Source organism: Equus quagga, chromosome 3, assembly GCF_021613505.1.
Source record: "Equus quagga isolate Etosha38 chromosome 3, UCLA_HA_Equagga_1.0, whole genome shotgun sequence".
Taxonomy (NCBI): Eukaryota; Metazoa; Chordata; class Mammalia; order Perissodactyla; family Equidae; genus Equus; species Equus quagga.
This window is the reverse complement of record NC_060269.1, coordinates 147,225,263-147,242,067: the sequence shown is the minus strand read 5'-3', so window position 1 is coordinate 147,242,067 and position 16,805 is coordinate 147,225,263. Positions and strand designations below refer to the sequence as shown.

The window sequence follows — 16,805 nt, the reverse complement described above, 5'->3', positions numbered from 1 at the left end:
TATTTCTTCCAGTCACTAATCAGTATGTTTGTGCTGTTCTCAACAGATACAGTGGAAGGGGATGGAGCTGGTGGTCAAATGGACCTGGATTAGAATTCTGACTCTGCTCCGGTCTGGCTGTGTGTCCTTGAAGAAGGTGTTTGATGTCTGCGAGTCTCACTTTCAACAGCTGATCAGAGGGACACAGCCCAGACCACAGGGAGTCCCGAGGGTGAAATATGAGATGCATTCCATCACCCAGTTCTCTCTCTCTTTCAGGGATCTTCAAAGTTTGCCCTCCTTTTCTCTCTAGTGTTGATTTCTATGTACCAGACAAAAAGATGATTCATTCATTCACTAAGGATTGACAGTGTGGGCCAGGCACTGTTCTAGGCTCTGAGGACTCAGGAATGAAGAGAAGACACAAAGCCCCTACCTTCATGGAGATGGAATTCTAGTGGCGAAGGTCGACAAGCCAACACCAGCAGAAGAGCTTCCTTATGGAAGAAACTTTGTCTTTTTATTCGCTGTTGCATCCCCAGTCGCATGAGCAGTGCCTGGCTGATGGTAGCTGCTTAGTTAATATCCATAGAATGATTCAAAGAATTACACTGGGCACAAACAAACTGAAATAAGTGAGGAAAATTTTAAAAAAGTATTTAACCCTCAAGTAAATATATACCTTCTCCAGTCATGATCAGTTCTGTGAAAAAAAAAAAAGGGTAAAAAAAATACTAAGTTACAGGTAGTTACAGCATAGGGGAAGCCTTTGTTAGGGAGGTGATGTTTGAGTGGAGCTCTGAGTTAAAATGAGGTAGCAAGCGTGGTGAATATTTATTAATCACATAATCATGCAAGCACAGTTCTTAGGGTCTTCCATGTGTTAAATTATTCAGCTATCACATAACCCAGTGGGGAGGTGCCATTATCATTGCCATCTTAGTGATGATGATATGAGGCTGGGAGTTAAGTAACTTGTCTGTAGTCACACAGAGAAAGAAGAGAGGTTGAGATTTGAGCCCCCAGCCTGACTCTGGGCCATGCATTCAATCATTGTGGACGCCACCTCAATTCCACCACGTGGGGATACATTCTCAAGCCTTGGACCTCTGAGATCCAAATTTCAGAATAAAAGTTCAATCATCCCGTGTGTTTCAGAATAACCTGTGACACTTAAAAAGAAATCCAGGTTCCCAAGGCCCAGCCCCACCCCTGTGAATCAAAATCTACCAAAAGTGGAGTCTAGTTAGTTATGCTTTTTAAAAAGCTACCCTAGTGACTTGTATATGTAACTATCATTAAGAACACTGATGGTGGGGATTGGAATCTGAGAAAACCTTATGTATGCAAGAATCTACTGAAGAATGGTGGCTGTGGCCAATGGTGGGATGGAGGCAAACTCAGGATCATCCTTCAAGATTCAGGTCAAATGTTCTCTATCCCATGATGCCTTCTCTAATCCAGGAGGCCACCATGCTCCCTTTGTACCTCCTTTCTCTGTTTACCACTCTGTCTGGGCTTGCGGGTTGAACTCAGTCTCCAGTCACATCTCTGTCTCCTCCAGTGGGCCATGGACTCCTCCAAGACAGGGACTGTGTCTGAGCCACTTGTCTCCATTTTGCATACATCAGAGGCCTTGTGCAATGTATTGAAAGAATGTGCCGGAGGATGTAAACTAGGATTTCGGGGTGCAGACTGAAAGACAAACTATGAGAAGGGAAGACAGGACAGGATGGTCTGGGGAGGAAAGAAACTGAGTAAAGACAAGCTTGCCTTTACTGGCCCCATCTCTCAAACTACCCCAGGGCTGAGGGTCATAAAGAAGCCCCCTGCTAGGAGAATTCTGAGTCCTTAAAACCATGAATTCCATCCTCACTACATGCATTTGTAAAACAGCTACACTCCCTTCTAGAGGTCCCTGGTGTGGCTACAGGGCTTCCTTGAAGGGACTCCATTGATCTTCCTTTTATCTTGTGTCCTAAACCCCAGGCTATTCTGGATCTTGGGGCATATCAGAGTTCTCAGTAGAGTCCTGTGGGAAGCTGAATAACCCCAAAGGTATCCATGCCCTAATCCTCAGAATCTGTGAATGTGTTGCCTTACATGGCAAAGGGACTTCGCTGATGTGATTAAGGTAAGAATCTTGAGATGGGGAGATTATTCTGGGTTATCTAGGTGGGCCCGACGTAATCACAAGGGCCCTTATAAGAGAGAAGCAGAGGTCAGAGTCTGAAAAAAGGTGAAATGATGTAGGACTGACTGCTCACCAAGGAATGAGAGTGGCCTCTAGAAGCTAGAAAAGACAATGAAAAGGACTCTCCTCTAGAAGCTCCAGAAGGAACAGGTCCTTGCCAACACTGATTTTAGCTCACTGAGACTGATTTTGGACTTTGGAGTTCCAGAACTGTAAGATAATAAATTCTGTTGTCTTAAGGCATTAAGTTTATGGAAATGTGTTCCAGTGGCACAGCGAACAAACACAAGGGCCTTGATGGAGCTTCGTGTTGACAGAAGCCCACGCACAGGTGAGAAACCCATTCAGATACAAGGCAGACACTCTGGGTCCTCATTATTATAAAAAGGAACCAAAGATGGCCTGTGTGTATTAGTGCTTAGGCTGTTTTCTTCTTCATGGCAGGTGAGATCCCTTAGCTCAAAGGCCGCTGGCCCCAAACTCAAATTTTTACACATAGTTATTTTAAACGTAGACAAACCAAGCAGGTGTTTAGCCATTTGGAGATTGGCTGCTCTGTGTACCCCAGTTAACCTCAGCCCTTTGGAGTTCTCTGACCCAGAGGCTCCCAGCCATGCTGCTGAGCGACATCTCTGAGATATGTAAGCTCCTTTTGGATCCCCCTGTCCCCAGGTGCTCCCCTGCCCACCTCCCCTTCTGGATGGTAGTCCCCTCACCCTAAGCCTCTGGATAGTCTCATGCTGTGTGGACCTCCCCTCCCATGCTACCCTGTCCAAGCGCCAGCCAGTAAAGCTCATTGTGTGTTTTTGTCTCTTGTAGTCATGTCTTTTTCCTTGATTAGCCCCAACTTCCTCCAACTCCCTAACTTACATGCCTGTTTTAGGAGAAATGCCCCCTTGTCAAGGACTTCTTTTAAACTACTGAACTATTGTAGGAATCAAACTAAACTCTAAGGTGTCCAGTTGTCCCTATATAAGACTACACATATTTGTAGGATTAACTCTATGTACGAAGTTGAACACAGAGTAGTTCTTATTTCAGTTATAGAAATTTTTTTCACTTGATGTCTAACAGGAAGTTGGTATATGAGACATAGCGACACCTACTCGATCAGTTAGCCTATATGCCTGATGTATACAGACAAAACAAAAATATGATATTTTAAGGTACCCCTCCATTAATTTATTCTTTGGGTTACTTTTCATAGAGACTAAGTATGTCATCTGATTTGCTTACTAAGGAGCTCATCTTTTTAGCATTTAATTCAAACAGTTTGGTTAGCTGAGCTCAATCTGTGATGGGGAATTTTTGTCAAACAGAACTGACCGGGCCATGGGTTGACTTCACCCTAGAAAGATCTGACTGCTGATGAGTTTACTCTGAGGTTGTGGTGCTGCACATTTCACAGGGGGATTGGGAATAAAATGATTTAGAGAGGCAATACTGTACTCCTCAGGGTGGGAGAAACTGAAAACTGTGTACAGTGGCTTACATTCTAACTGTAAACGATTGATTTGGTTTGAAATGAAGTCATAAGTTAGGCACATGAAAAGTGGGTGCAATTAGGTCTGCTTCACATTAAGTATCATGCTTATTTCCCATCCATAAACTGATAAATAATGCAGCAATTGAAAACTGCAGAAGTTACGCAATGACAACGCATAGAGTTAGCACTTTCATGGAAATCCTTCTGCATATACTGCAAATGAATCAAGAACATGGGTGACTTGCTTTCAATTAAATATTACGTTAAGATAGAACCTGTGGTTGGACTTTTGTCCTTTTTTGGGGTATATATATATATATGTAGAGAGAGAGAGGGTATATATATATTTTTTATGATAAAAATAGATAAAATTTGACATTTAACCATTTTTAACTGTATAATTAGGAACATTAATTACATTCAAAATGTTGTGTATCTGTCACCACTGTCTATTGCCAAAACTTTGTCAGTACTCAAGCAGAAACTTGTACTTATTAACAATAACTCTTCCTTGTCCCCTCCCCATGCAGCCTTAAAAACCTCTAATTTACTTTTTGTCTCTATGAATTGGCCCATTCTAGTTATTCCATAAAATTGGAGTCATATAGTATTTGTCCTTTTGTGTCTGGTTTATTTCAGTTAGCATAATGTTTCAAAGTGCATCCATGTTGTAGCATGTGCCAAAACTTTATTCCTTTTCATGGCTGGATACTGCTTCATTGTATGGATGGATCGCATTTGTTTATTAAGTCATCTTTGATGGATGCTTGAGTTGCTTCTACTTTCTGATGATCGTGAACAAGACTGGATTTTAATAAACAGATGGGCATGACTAAAACATCCCTTGAACTTTTAAACTCTTTTAAATTTCTTTAGCAAAGTTGCTATACCTCCCAAGAGAAAAAAATATTAAGTAGGACATTGTAGAGAGGAGAGAAACTGAGTTTTAAAGGCGTAATTTGGTAAAAATGAGAGAAATGGCAGCTAATCGAAAAATAGCCTATTTATGTCCTTGAAAAACAGTTAGGAGATCTTCTCTGTCAAAGGTAAATTTCCAAACTATTTAGTGGAAAAAATTTTCTTTTCAAATTACCTTTAGTCTGCATCTGTCACGTATGGAGAAGAAAGAAAGAGAAACCAATGAACATTTTCTTCTTCATTATTTGAACATTTTGGGAAAATGCAAAGACCTTTATTATCCAGATAATTATCTCAAAACTTGTGTTTGTTGATAGCTTGGATTTATATGGACGTATATGTTCAGAGGCATAAAAAACATCTCACTGACTTCGGATGTGTTGGCCTTGAAGTCCACAAGGGGCAGTGATCACTGAAGGCTATTCTCTTACCAATAGTGAGTCCTGTAATCACAGGATGGGTGGGTCCACAGAGTGTCTTCAAAGAACAGCCAATGCACATGTACTGAATGCCTACTATGTGCCTGGCTGTGCTCACAGCCTTTAGGATGCACAGCAATTCCTTAAATAAAATCTTACTCCCATTTAGCATACGAGCAAACTAACCCTCTGAAATGGTTAATCAAATTTGTCCAGTGTTACCCATGTTTTAAGCGGTAACGTCAAAATTTAAAACCCAGTTTTCTTACTGGGAAGCAGATAAACAGATAAATAGAGAAAAAATGTAAATCACAGCTGAATTGGATACTTGAAGTGCAAATCAGACCCAGGTACAGTCTTTAATTGTGTGGAAAATGTAAATTGCTACTAAAGATAGAAATTCCAAATTAAAGGAAGTGGAAATGGAATCTGCCATGCATTCTTTTTTGAATTCTGTACACAGCTTTCAATATGCAGTGTTAAATGTCTCAGCGACATTCTTTCACGTTTGACAAATTATCTAAGAGGTCCTGCAGGTCTGCCAGGGTTTGTGCCTACAAAATCAAAGTTTTCCCAACTGTCTCCAGTCCATAGTTTGTCCTAAGTGTATCTTTTTCTCATATAGTTTGGATGTGCTATAACAAAATACAGTGGAACAACATGGTGTACATGCCTGCATTCTACTTATGGGACAAGTGATTTATGCAAAATCACTTATTCGCCATCACAATTGATCAAAAGATTGGACTGAAAAATAGTCAAATGCCTTAGGTCAAAATAGTTGAAATTACATAGCAGGCTCAAGAACTTATAATTTACCTTACATTAGAATAATGGACTCTAAGGTTCATGAAAGCTTATACCTATATTAATCTCCCTTTTAAGTATGACCAAAGAGCCAACAGGTAGGTATTCTCTCCACTTTATTGTCAAAGAACAACCAAGTATGGTAGCTAGTCTCCAGAGAGGTCCCCCCGCAGTGAACTGTGCCTCCTTTTATTTAGCTCCTGTGTAGTCCTTTCCCACAGTGAATCTGGGCTGGCCCTGTTGAAACAATAGAACGTGGGAGTAGTTTCACTATGTAATGCTTGCAACTTATGCTTTCGTCTTTTGGAACACTTACTCTGGGGAGAGCTAGCTACCGTTTAAAAAGTCCCACCATGCTGGCTCAGTAGCGTTCTGGTTAAGTTCCCGTGCTCTGCTTCAGCCACCTGGGGTTCGCAGGTTTGGATCCTGGGCATGGACCTAGCACCTCTTGTCAAGTCACACTGTGGCGGCATGCCACACAAAACAGAGGAAGACTGGCTCAGATGTTAGCGCAGGTGCCAATCTTCTTTTTTTCTTCCTTCTTCTTCTTCTCCTGAAAGCCGCCCAGTACATAGTTGTACATTCTTATTCTAGTTGTAGGTCCTTCTAGTTCTGCTCTGTGGGACACCACCCCAGCATGGCCAGAGGAGTGGTGCTAGGCCCGCACCCAGGATCTGAACCAGTGAAACCCTGAGCTGCTGAAGCAGAGCACGTGAACTTAACCACTCGGTCATGGGGCTGGTCCTCATGTAATTTATTTTTAATACACACACACACAATCATGTAAATATCTCATCAAATTTACAAGTTCTGTCCACATTCAAAGGGAAGCGATTGCACAGGGTGTATACATCAAGGGCTGGGAATCTTGGGCGGTCATTTATGAGTTCTGCCTACCATGGTCTTCTTGCTCTTTGTCTTAAGTTTCTGATCTCTAGTTGTGACTTCTTTGTGCTCTAGGTCTTTCCATGGGCAGATATGTTGGAGAAGAGGTTCTCTTTTGCACTGAAAGGCAGTATAGCCCAGAGGTTAAGTATGCTAGTCATGAAGACAGACTGCCCAGGGAACAAATCTGGCTCTACCGTTTACTAGACATGTGACGTTGGGCAAATTACTTAATTTCTCTGTGCCTTGGATTCCCCATCCATACAATGAAGTTAATAGTCATACCTGTCTTACAGGTTGATGTGGAGATTAAATGAGATAATATACACCTTGCTTTTAGTAAATACTCAGCTATCATCCCATTGCCCTCTATAGAGCGTGACATTAGTTATGAGAGCTGAGTGACTTTTCAATATTAGAAGAGTATTTACAGAATTATAATCTCTTGTATTTGTACATTGTCCACTTGCCACGTATTACCCGTAGAATCTCTGTGAAGAAGGCATCATTTATCCTTTTTTACAGAAAGATGCCAGAAGTTCAGAGAAGTTAAGGAAACTGCCCAAGGTCACATAGCTATGAAAAAGGCTGAGCCAAACCTCTAAGTCCACGTCTTCAGAATCCAAGGCCAGTGCTCTTTCCAATGTGCCAACGTTAGAAGTTGGTATGAGACTTGCTCTCCATGACACCCTGCGGTAGGACTCATCCATGAGAGGAATCTAGGGGAATAGAGGTTAGGTACAGGAACTGTGAATTTTAATAGCCAGTTTGGAGATGTAATGGGCTGGCTTGGAGAATCCTGGATTCTCCATTGGTGCAATACTTGGGAAGAGGTTGAATAGTATGGCATAGTGAAAAGAGTTTGGGCATTAGAATGATTCATTTAGTTAATAAATATTTGTAACCCCCGTGTTAAGCATTGTTCTAGTTGCTGGGGATATGATGGTAAGCAAAAACATGGAGCTTGGATTGGTAATTTCTCCAGGGACTCGTAAGGATTAAGTAAGACAGGGCATTGTGAAGCACTAGCAATGCTTGGCCCAGAGGCGTTCCCAGGAGGCCAGCCAGATCACGAGGCTGGGATATGGTGGAGGGGGTCTTCACATCAGACTGACAACAGGACTAGAGTTATGATTCAATCCACAAACAAGTACTTTCTATCTACCATGTGCAGGCACTGTGCTAGGTGCCAGCGGTTGCAATCAAGAGGCAGAAACATTCACATACTAGCTCTAAATGAAATACTTGTCAAACAACAGAGATACAATACCCTAACTTAAGTAAGATGGAGTGATGCCTTCATGTTTGTGGGAACCACAAGAGTTTCATGAAGGTGGAGTTTAAGTTTGGTATTGATTCACTAATACTATTTTGATTGTCTGATAAGCCAAATAGGAGACTACTACTTGGTAACAATTGTATTTACTATTATATTCTGCACTTTTATGTATCAGCCAATAAAACAGACTCATTCCCTGCTGTCTCCTGTTTAATTAGAAGAATTATAATAACACTGTGGGTTGGTCATATTATCTACACGAACTACAGAGAGAATAAGGCATTTAATGCAGGTTTACTATCTTAGATTGGATGCTCTAGAAGCAAAGCCTGAGATGCAGCTTCCTGTATTCTTGTGCAAGTCATTTACTAAGAATGAGATTATGGAAGAAATGGGTAAGGCCATGAGGGACGGAGGATAAAATAGGGCAAGAAGCTAAGCAAAAGTGTTGTTTCAGGAGAAGTCTAAGCCTGAGCCTGACCCATAAGGAGCCCTGGCGCATGAGTCCTGGAGCATTACCACAGAGGGTGTCCTGCCCAGAGGCCAGGATGCAGGGCTGTATCCCCACAACCCCAAACTCCCACTTCCCCTCCCCACATCAGTCAATCATTAGTCACAGGGGACCCCAAGGAAAGTGGAGAAGCAGGGTGGGCATAACTTCCCAGGCCCCTCCAGGTAAGGCAGCTCCTGCCAACTAAGGGGAATAGTCCGGAAAACAGTATAGGGTGAGCCATTGGCAGCCAACTCTTCTGGCGGCTGGGGATAGGGTGCTTCCCTGGTAATTGGGATCTGGATGGGGCACTAACAGCCCTGTAGCTGGGAAGTGGATGGGGAAACAAAGGCAATGGGTGCCTGCTGACTGGTTCCAAACTCATTTTGGTCTGTTTCCCAAAGTATTAAATGCTCTTAAACACTAAGCTACATAGCCACCAAGTTTAAAGGTTTTACCTACTTTCTCTCATTGAATTTCCCCAAAAACAGAGTTAAGTAAACATCGGTTCATTTATATTGAGAAGGAAATTGAAGTTCTGGGAATTGCACTCAAGGGCACACATCCAATCATTGGTAGAGTTGGGATTCACACCCACGTCTGCTGGTTATAGTTGCCTTTTCTCTGCAGTTATCTAATTGGGAAATTTAGGGGAAATGGAATAAAGATTTTGCTATCAGGATGAACTGAAGAACCAAGGCCATTTCCTACATCACAATCCTTCAGTAGAGCTGTTCACTCAGAGTCTGTAGCTTTGACCCTCACTCCTGCTTTGCCATCTGGAAAGCTCCGTTGTGTTGCTTGGTCTTTAGCTGTAGCTCAGCCTTCCTAAATACATATCTGCTAGTAAGGAATGTGCTTTATCACGTGCCCATTGTATCAACTCCCAGCCATTCTTTTGCTCGAAGACCATTCAGTATGACCCTATCTGCATCCTTGCATCTTGGATGCCCATCATTTCCCTTACAGGCTCTGACTACTAGACAGACACTCATGCTTTATGTCTTTCTCCTCTTACTTATGACTGCATGGACTGAAAAGCAGCAGAGCAAGGACACTGGAGACCACATTCCAGTTGTAGCAATCAATGGGTTTGGCATCATGGGCAAGCCCTTTAATCTCTGGATTTGAGTTTCCACCTCTGTAAAATTAGTACTACGCCATTTACTGTTTCTCAGAATTTTTATGTGGATTAGAAGCAAGATATTTAAAATACCAAGCACATAGCAGGTACGCAGTAAACGATAGCTATTTTTATGTGACAGAAGCAACCTGCACAGGAGACAGACACAGGGGTGCCTGCTAAGTAAGCTTCCACCACTTGGAGAGCAGATGTCAAGGTCACAAGTGTCTGGCACATAGTGAGCTCTCAGTGTGTTTAACCCATTTGCTTCCCCAGTAGACAAGTCCCTAGCCTGCATCTCGCCTCCCTCCTTCCTCCTCCCCATCACCATTGTCTTGAGTTTTGAACTGCCATTGTCCAGAATGCCCTGCTCTGGTTACATTCATTGCCTTCCATGTTCCAGCTTCATGGCAATTCCTCCAAGACGCTTTCCCATGGAAAGAGCAGGGTCCCTGAGGTCCACAAGTTAAGTAACCCAGGTCATAGCTCTGCCATGCGACGTTTGGAAAGATTCTTCCTCTCTTACTGCTCTTGATTGATGGCATTATGAGAGACAACTCTGTCATTTCTCACCTTCTGATGGTGATCCTTATGCCATCACTCCCTATCTCCGGGACAACTGTCCCCCTGGAGTGAGCAGTTCCTCTCTTCCTTCAAAACAACGAGGACAGATCCACTTCTTACCCTCAGTTTCCTCCTCTCTAGAACGGGGCTAGTCGATTCCTCCCAGGGATGGTACTGAATGAAATGAGAAGGGACCGAACACATGCTGGTCCGCACACAGGTCAATGTCATTTCCCTTGCCTTCTTAGCTCGTGTTTTTTATTCAAACCCAGAACAGTTAATGACATTTCCTGTTGCGTTTTCTTTTATACTCCTGAGGGTTTCATACACTAAGCACATGGTAGGGGCTCAAAAGATAAACATGATTTTGAGAATACCTGAATTCTTGGTGGGGATCTGATTCCGCCTCTGTAAGTAGCAGGGCACCCTGGGCATTGGCTCTTCTGTCCTACATTTCCCTTCAGCTGAGTGACAGTCTCCCACGATAGAAAGAGCAAGGCACCCTGTGCTCAGAGGCACATCATCATTTTTGCTAAACTAGCAAATTTTCAGGCTGTGAGCTGATAACCAAATAGTGTTAAGAGGATTTGGGCACTATCTGATTCCTGCAGGAAGGGAGGGGGCAGAAGCTGTCCTGACTCAGCAACATCAAGCACAGGGAATATTCCAAATACAATAGCTAAGGTCTGCTCAGCTGCTCTCAGCTGCTTCTTTGGAAGGCCCCCAGCTAGAAGCCCCCAGGCTGCCACAGGGCCTGGACCAGTCTGACATCTCTATCTTTGTTACTAGAATCGGTATTAGGCACTTTTGGAGAGGGACCAGGTATCTGTCTGACTCCTGAGCCATTGCACTGGGGTCTCTATGAAGGCAGACCCAGGTCTACCTTAGGGCTTTCTCTGAATTTGGCAGTGCTCGGATGAGATCTAAGTGCATGTGCTAGGTCTGGAGTCATGGCTTCTTACTCCTTGTACCTTCCAAATTGCTGGCTGGGTTGTACCACAAATGGATGAAGAGACATAGCCACTAAGACCCCTGACCCTTTGCACATGCCAGACCTCCATGAACACATCCTTAGTCAAGACTCCATAATCTAAATCAACAATTATTCAATTTATACCCACAGATCATTTTACACTGGACCACTCCCTACCATCAATTGTGCCAGCCCCAGCAGCTAGATCATATTCTTACTGCTTGGTCCTTCCTTCCTCCATTCCTACCCATCACGTCTTGCCCCAGTAGTGGATGCTTCAAACATGCTGTCCACGTTAGGACAGGCATTCCTAGGTATTTTGCAAAGAGCATCTTCTTGGGAGTCAGAAAACTCACACTGGAGTCTCCACTCAGTCGCCAAATTCCCAGGCAACCTTGGAAACTCGACTTAACCTCTCTGGGCCTCTCATTTCTTCAGCTCTGAAGTGGGTGTGATAAAAGCAAGAGCCAATGATAAGCCGCAGAGGGAAGCACTCTGCAGATTGCAAAGTACAGTGTCAACTGGAAGCCTGTGATAACTAATTCTGCCACGCCTTCTGGGGAGTTGGTTGTTTAAAGACAACCTTAATGGATTCTGAAGAGGAAGGCCTTCTCTCTGCTGTCAGTGCACAGCCTGGGGTGGGGTGTGGGCCATGCAAAGGTCAGGCCAGGCTGCAGCTGCTGAAACTAACCAAGGTGACTCACTTCTCTGATAGCACTGCTGAGAAAAACGCAGGCTTGTTCCTGCCCCTTTCCTCTGGCTCAGACACACCTCTTGGGATGGAAGACATTTGGCACCAGGAAGGGAATAGGTCAGGTCAAGTCAGGAAGAACTCTCTGAGTCTGGGCCTTCCCGTTTGAGCTCAGAAAGAATTGGGTAGAATAAACAAAAAACCTATGTTTTGGCTCTAAGTGGACTCCAAACCCTGGCTTATACACAGTATGACCTCCGGCAAGCTCCTTATCTTCTTTGGGCCTATTTCTTCCTCTTTGAACTCACCAAAATAATTCCCACTTCCTGGGCGTGGGGAAATTTCAGTGAGTTCTTATATATAATGTCCATTTCGCTCCTCTGCTTTAAGTATACTTTTTTAAGTATAAACTATATCAGAAAATGTGTTTATTTTGCTTGTTTGTATTTTTTGTTTTACTGTAATTGAATATGTTTTGCTTTCATAATAAGAAAAAAATCCAATTTATTTAATTCTGTAAAAGGCTGGCTTAGTGAAGACTGCATGAGGAAGCAGGCTCAGAGGGCTGTGGCCACCTCCGACCACGCAGCTGCTCAGGGGCAGAAGTGAAAGTGGAAGAGGGCCTCTCCCCTCTAGGTGCCGTGCAAGGGGCTCCTTATGCGCTACCCTCCTTTTCGCGCTTTTCTTTTTTTAATTTTAACCCTCGAGAGTTTAAATTTTCTTTCACTTTCAGGACTCCAAATTCAGAGTTGATTTTTAAATACATAAATACACGTATTTATTTCTCAATGCATATGGAATGTATGTCTATAATGCATATTAATCTTCCAGGAAATAAATAGCCTGCCAATCTAAGCAAAGGGCTACCCCTTTAAGTCAGTTTTTTACAGAATCTACAAGAAAGGACACACAGATTTGACAATTCCTCTTTTCTATTTTAAGGGGCTTTCTAGAGACCCACTGCCACCTGGGGCAAAGTGCACAGCCCCAAGATCATTCTGAAGGCTAATGGTTTAATCCCCTTTATTGCCAATTTCACCCACCTTTATTGTGGGTTTTTCCCATTGCTGGGATCACAAACAGATGCAAGCAATCTTTGAAGCAAAGGTGTATGCCACGGGCCTCTTTCTAGTTATGAACTACTTCTCTAGTCTTAACGTTGCTTTGTCCACCCTGAGCTTACGTAGGGTTAAAATCCACACTCAGCTACCTGCAGAAGTCGGGAGTGGGTGGACCTGCCACCTCCAAGAAGAAGAGGGGATCTTAGCGAAGATAAAACTTATAACGCAAGTAAAAAATAAATCTGATGACCACAGCGAGACATTAAAAATTAAAACGAGCTCTGAAGAAAGGAGAGGAGGAGAGAGATGCATAATAGCCATGGAAAACATTTTTTTTTTTTTTTTTTTTTAGTAACAAAGGAATATAGATTCTTCAATAAATGCAACACAGGCAGCTATTTTGAGTTGGGGGCAAGTTAATTATATTCAAAAAAGACAGCGTCTCCAGAGTTTTTTTTTTTCTGCAGTGAAATATTTTAGTTCCTTCATATAGAGACATATTACACATGTTAACAACCATGAAAAACAATACAAAATGCCCTCAATTTAACAAGTAGAAAAATATAACTAGTATATATGGCAATTGTGAATCTAATACTGTACAGAAGTAATTTATGGATTTTACAAATAAATTATAGCTTAAATGCCCTTTTAAAATTCTTGTTTTTTCCCCTAGATGTACACCGTAACTTACAATACGAAAGGTTCCGAGACTAGCTCATTGCAAATCAGTGCCAGTCAAATGTTCTGCCAACAAGCTCGAAGAACTTCTTATTTGGCTCGTGAAAATATTCATGCAGTTTATTGAGGAGTTTGGGGTCCACTTGGGGGTGCGCCCGGCCTTTGGACTCGTGTAAGCAGCGGTCCCGGCCGCTGTCCCGCAGGCAGTAAAAGCCCTTGGTTTTGTTAAAGTAGAAGTTCGAGGCGTTGATCTGCGGCGCCAGCTTCAGGAACCTCTCGACCTTTTGGATCTCGGGGAAAGGGTCCCTGATGAGGCGGTCGCCGTCGACGATGTGGATGTGGCGCAGCGGGAAGAAGCGCAGCCAGTTCTGCATGTGCACGTGGTAGAGGCTGCGGTTGAGCGCCTTGTAGTCCACGTTGAGCCGGCCGTCGCGCACCAGGAACTCCTCGATGGAGGGGTAGGGCTTGTGCTTCTGCACGTGGTTGTAGAACACTTGGGTGTAGTCGGACAGCACGCGCTCCGACGGGTCCCGCAGGATGAGCAGCAGCCGGATGGACGGGTTCATGCTGTGGACCCGCTCAGGCACTTTGGGCGACGTGAAGTACGCGGGGGTCTTTTCCACCGTGAGCTGATGCGGGGCGGAGAAGGGCATCTGGCTGAGATACCAGCCCAGGCCTTGGCTGAAATGCTCCTCCCAGTCGAAGAAGTGGACCTCGTTCTCGGCAGCCGCCACTTCTGGGTGCAGGCTGAGCATCTCCAGCAGCGCACGGGTGCCACCTTTGCGCACGCCAATGATGATGGTCTGCGGCAGCTGCTGGGCAGAGCCGTTGGGGGCCGCGCCAGCTCGGACCTCGTTCTGCAGGGTGGCCGCTTTCCCCACCAGTTCCTGCTGGCCCGGCTCGGCCCCGGGCGCGGCGGGGCGGCAAGGCACTAGCTGGAACTGGGCCACCAGCAGCACCGCGCCCAGGAGCAACGCGGCCATGCTGGACACCACGGTGGCTTCAGTGGGCCGGGCGCCGCTGGGTCATGGAGCGCTGCCGCAGGGAATGCCTCCTGATCAGTGACACATTGGTGTCGCAGGCCGCCAATTACTAGGAAACAAAGAGGGAAAATATTAACCCTAGATAGAGGGCTTAATCCAGCTGACAACTCTGTAGTCTGGGCACAGCATTCACTTCCCTGGGGCGCTCTGAGGTTCTTTATCCTGCAAAGCAGGGAGTCGCAAACAGCTTCTGTACAGGGCCTGAGAGTAAATGTTTTGGGCTTTGCAGGACAGACTGTCTCTATGGCAACTCCAAGTAGGCTGTTTTGCTCTAGAGCAGCCACAGACAATACATAAAGGAAGGGGCGTGGCTGTGTTCCAATAAAACTTTATTTATGGACACAAATCGGAATTTCATACTTACTACATTTTATTATTCTTTTGATTTTTTTCCAACACTTTATGTTTAGCTCTCTGTGTAAAAACATGGCCAGAGTGGGCCTGTGGCCATAGTTTGCCAACCTCTGCTATAAAGAAAAGGGTTGGAATGGTCTTTTGGCTCTCAGCAAACATCAGTGAAATATCTGCTCCCTGCCAGCCTCGGGCAGGTGATATAGAAGCAGGCATTGTGTCTGCCCTCTCCCCCCTCAGAGGCTCCTGATCTAATAGGGCAGGTGAACCTGTGTGGAAGATTGATTTCTACTCTAATAGGGCAGGGGAAACCTTATGAAGGATTGAACGTTTAGTCCCAATTCTTCCCCTCTCCCTGAGTCCAGCCCTTCCCGTAACCTCATTGTGGGGGTAGTGTGCTTCCCAGAAATTTGGTTTGAGTTTGGCCAATGGCGTGTGAGCAGAAACAACAATGGGCCAGTCCCCAGCCTTAAGAGGCCTGTGTGCTTCACCTGGCCGGTGCACTTCTGCCATCAACACGAGGAGAGTGTGCCCTGGTCAGCCGCTGTTCCGGGGAGGAAGATGAGAGACACATGCAGCAGAGCCACCCCGCAAGTCCGTTGTGCAGAGCGCAGCTAACCCGGCTCATGAGTGAGAAAGCATTGTTGTGGTTTTAAGTCGTTGAGTTTTGCAGTGGTTTGCACTGCAGCACAATCTTGGTAAAAGTTAACTGATACAACCTGACTACAGGCATCAATCAGGACAATATATATTACAATCATCGTTTGGGCAGGGTACTGTGAGGCCATATGTTCATTCCTGTTGCCTGAAACAACTGGGGATGGCTTCATAGCAGAAGAAATGTCTGAGGTGGGCCCAGAGGGATAAACAGGTGAGGTCAATAGAACAAGCAAAAAACTTTCATGCATGCAAAGTTTTACTTTTTATAAAGTGGTCTCGTAGCCAGCTCCACTGACTGTCACTGCAACCTCACAGTGTAAGGTAAGAAGGCAGGACAATTACAGATGAGAGTCTTGCCCAAGGATACAAAAATTTAGTCTGGTACAAAATTCATAGCCCAAATTCAAACCTCTAAACGCAGGGCTCTCTTTCCACCAACTGCCTCCTTGAGGCTCTCTCCTCTTCACCTGTCTGAGATTTATCACATTTAGGCACTAAAGTCCCTCAAGGACACAGACACTACTGGGTGAGTTTGCATGGGGTTCCCAAAGACAGATGAGTCAGGGCTCATGTTTTTAGGGAGCTCATATGCAACAATCCGTGTTTGATCCTCTCCCAGAAAGGGGAGACTGGATGCTCTCTTTTAAGTAATCTATGTCTAAACTGTTAGGGAAGGTTAGAGACAGGCCCGGCTTGGGGACTGTGGGATTTACAGAGCCAGTAAAAATGTTATATATCAAGAGGGCCCATCATCTTCTTTATACCAAGTTTAAAATTCACTGTATTAATTTAAAACTTGTTCAAAACGAAGAACAATATTCAGGGCTTCCATTTTTATGATCAAACAAATTGATCTACCGCCCTCAGATATCAGCCGTATTAACTGTTTTGAAAAATTTATATTAAAGAGCAAGCATTCAATAGCTGGAAATCTTTCTAGAACCACAGAACACTGGGGAAGGGACTTGCAACATCAGCTGACGTAAATATTTAGAAAAAAAGAAATAAAAATGTTTAAGGAGGGATGAATAAGCAAGATGTGGTTCCAGGTTGGATCTACTGATTGTGATACTGACCCTGATATCAGTTTCCCCACATTAAACCCGGCATATATGGGGTTAAAACCAAAACACTCATTCCCTGCTTGCTCTCTGGCTTCCTGGCTCCAGAATCCACTATCCTCCATGGAGACAGACACCGG

The 16,805-nt window shown here is 44.2% G+C and overlaps 1 protein-coding gene across 4 annotated transcripts in view; it reads right to left on the bottom strand.

The window, feature by feature from the left end:
- Nucleotides 1-13,283: 13,283 nt before the first annotated feature.
- HS3ST1 (heparan sulfate-glucosamine 3-sulfotransferase 1) overlaps nt 13,284-16,805 on the bottom strand; it is a 29,687-nt gene continuing 26,165 nt past the window's right edge. For all 4 annotated transcript variants that reach the window (XM_046657444.1, XM_046657443.1, XM_046657446.1 and 1 more), the window contains exon 2: nt 13,284-14,642. In XM_046657444.1, coding sequence (XP_046513400.1) covers nt 13,598-14,533 — 936 coding nt within the window. In that variant the 5' untranslated portion in view covers nt 14,534-14,642 and the 3' untranslated portion in view covers nt 13,284-13,597. The remainder of the gene's footprint in view (nt 14,643-16,805) is intronic.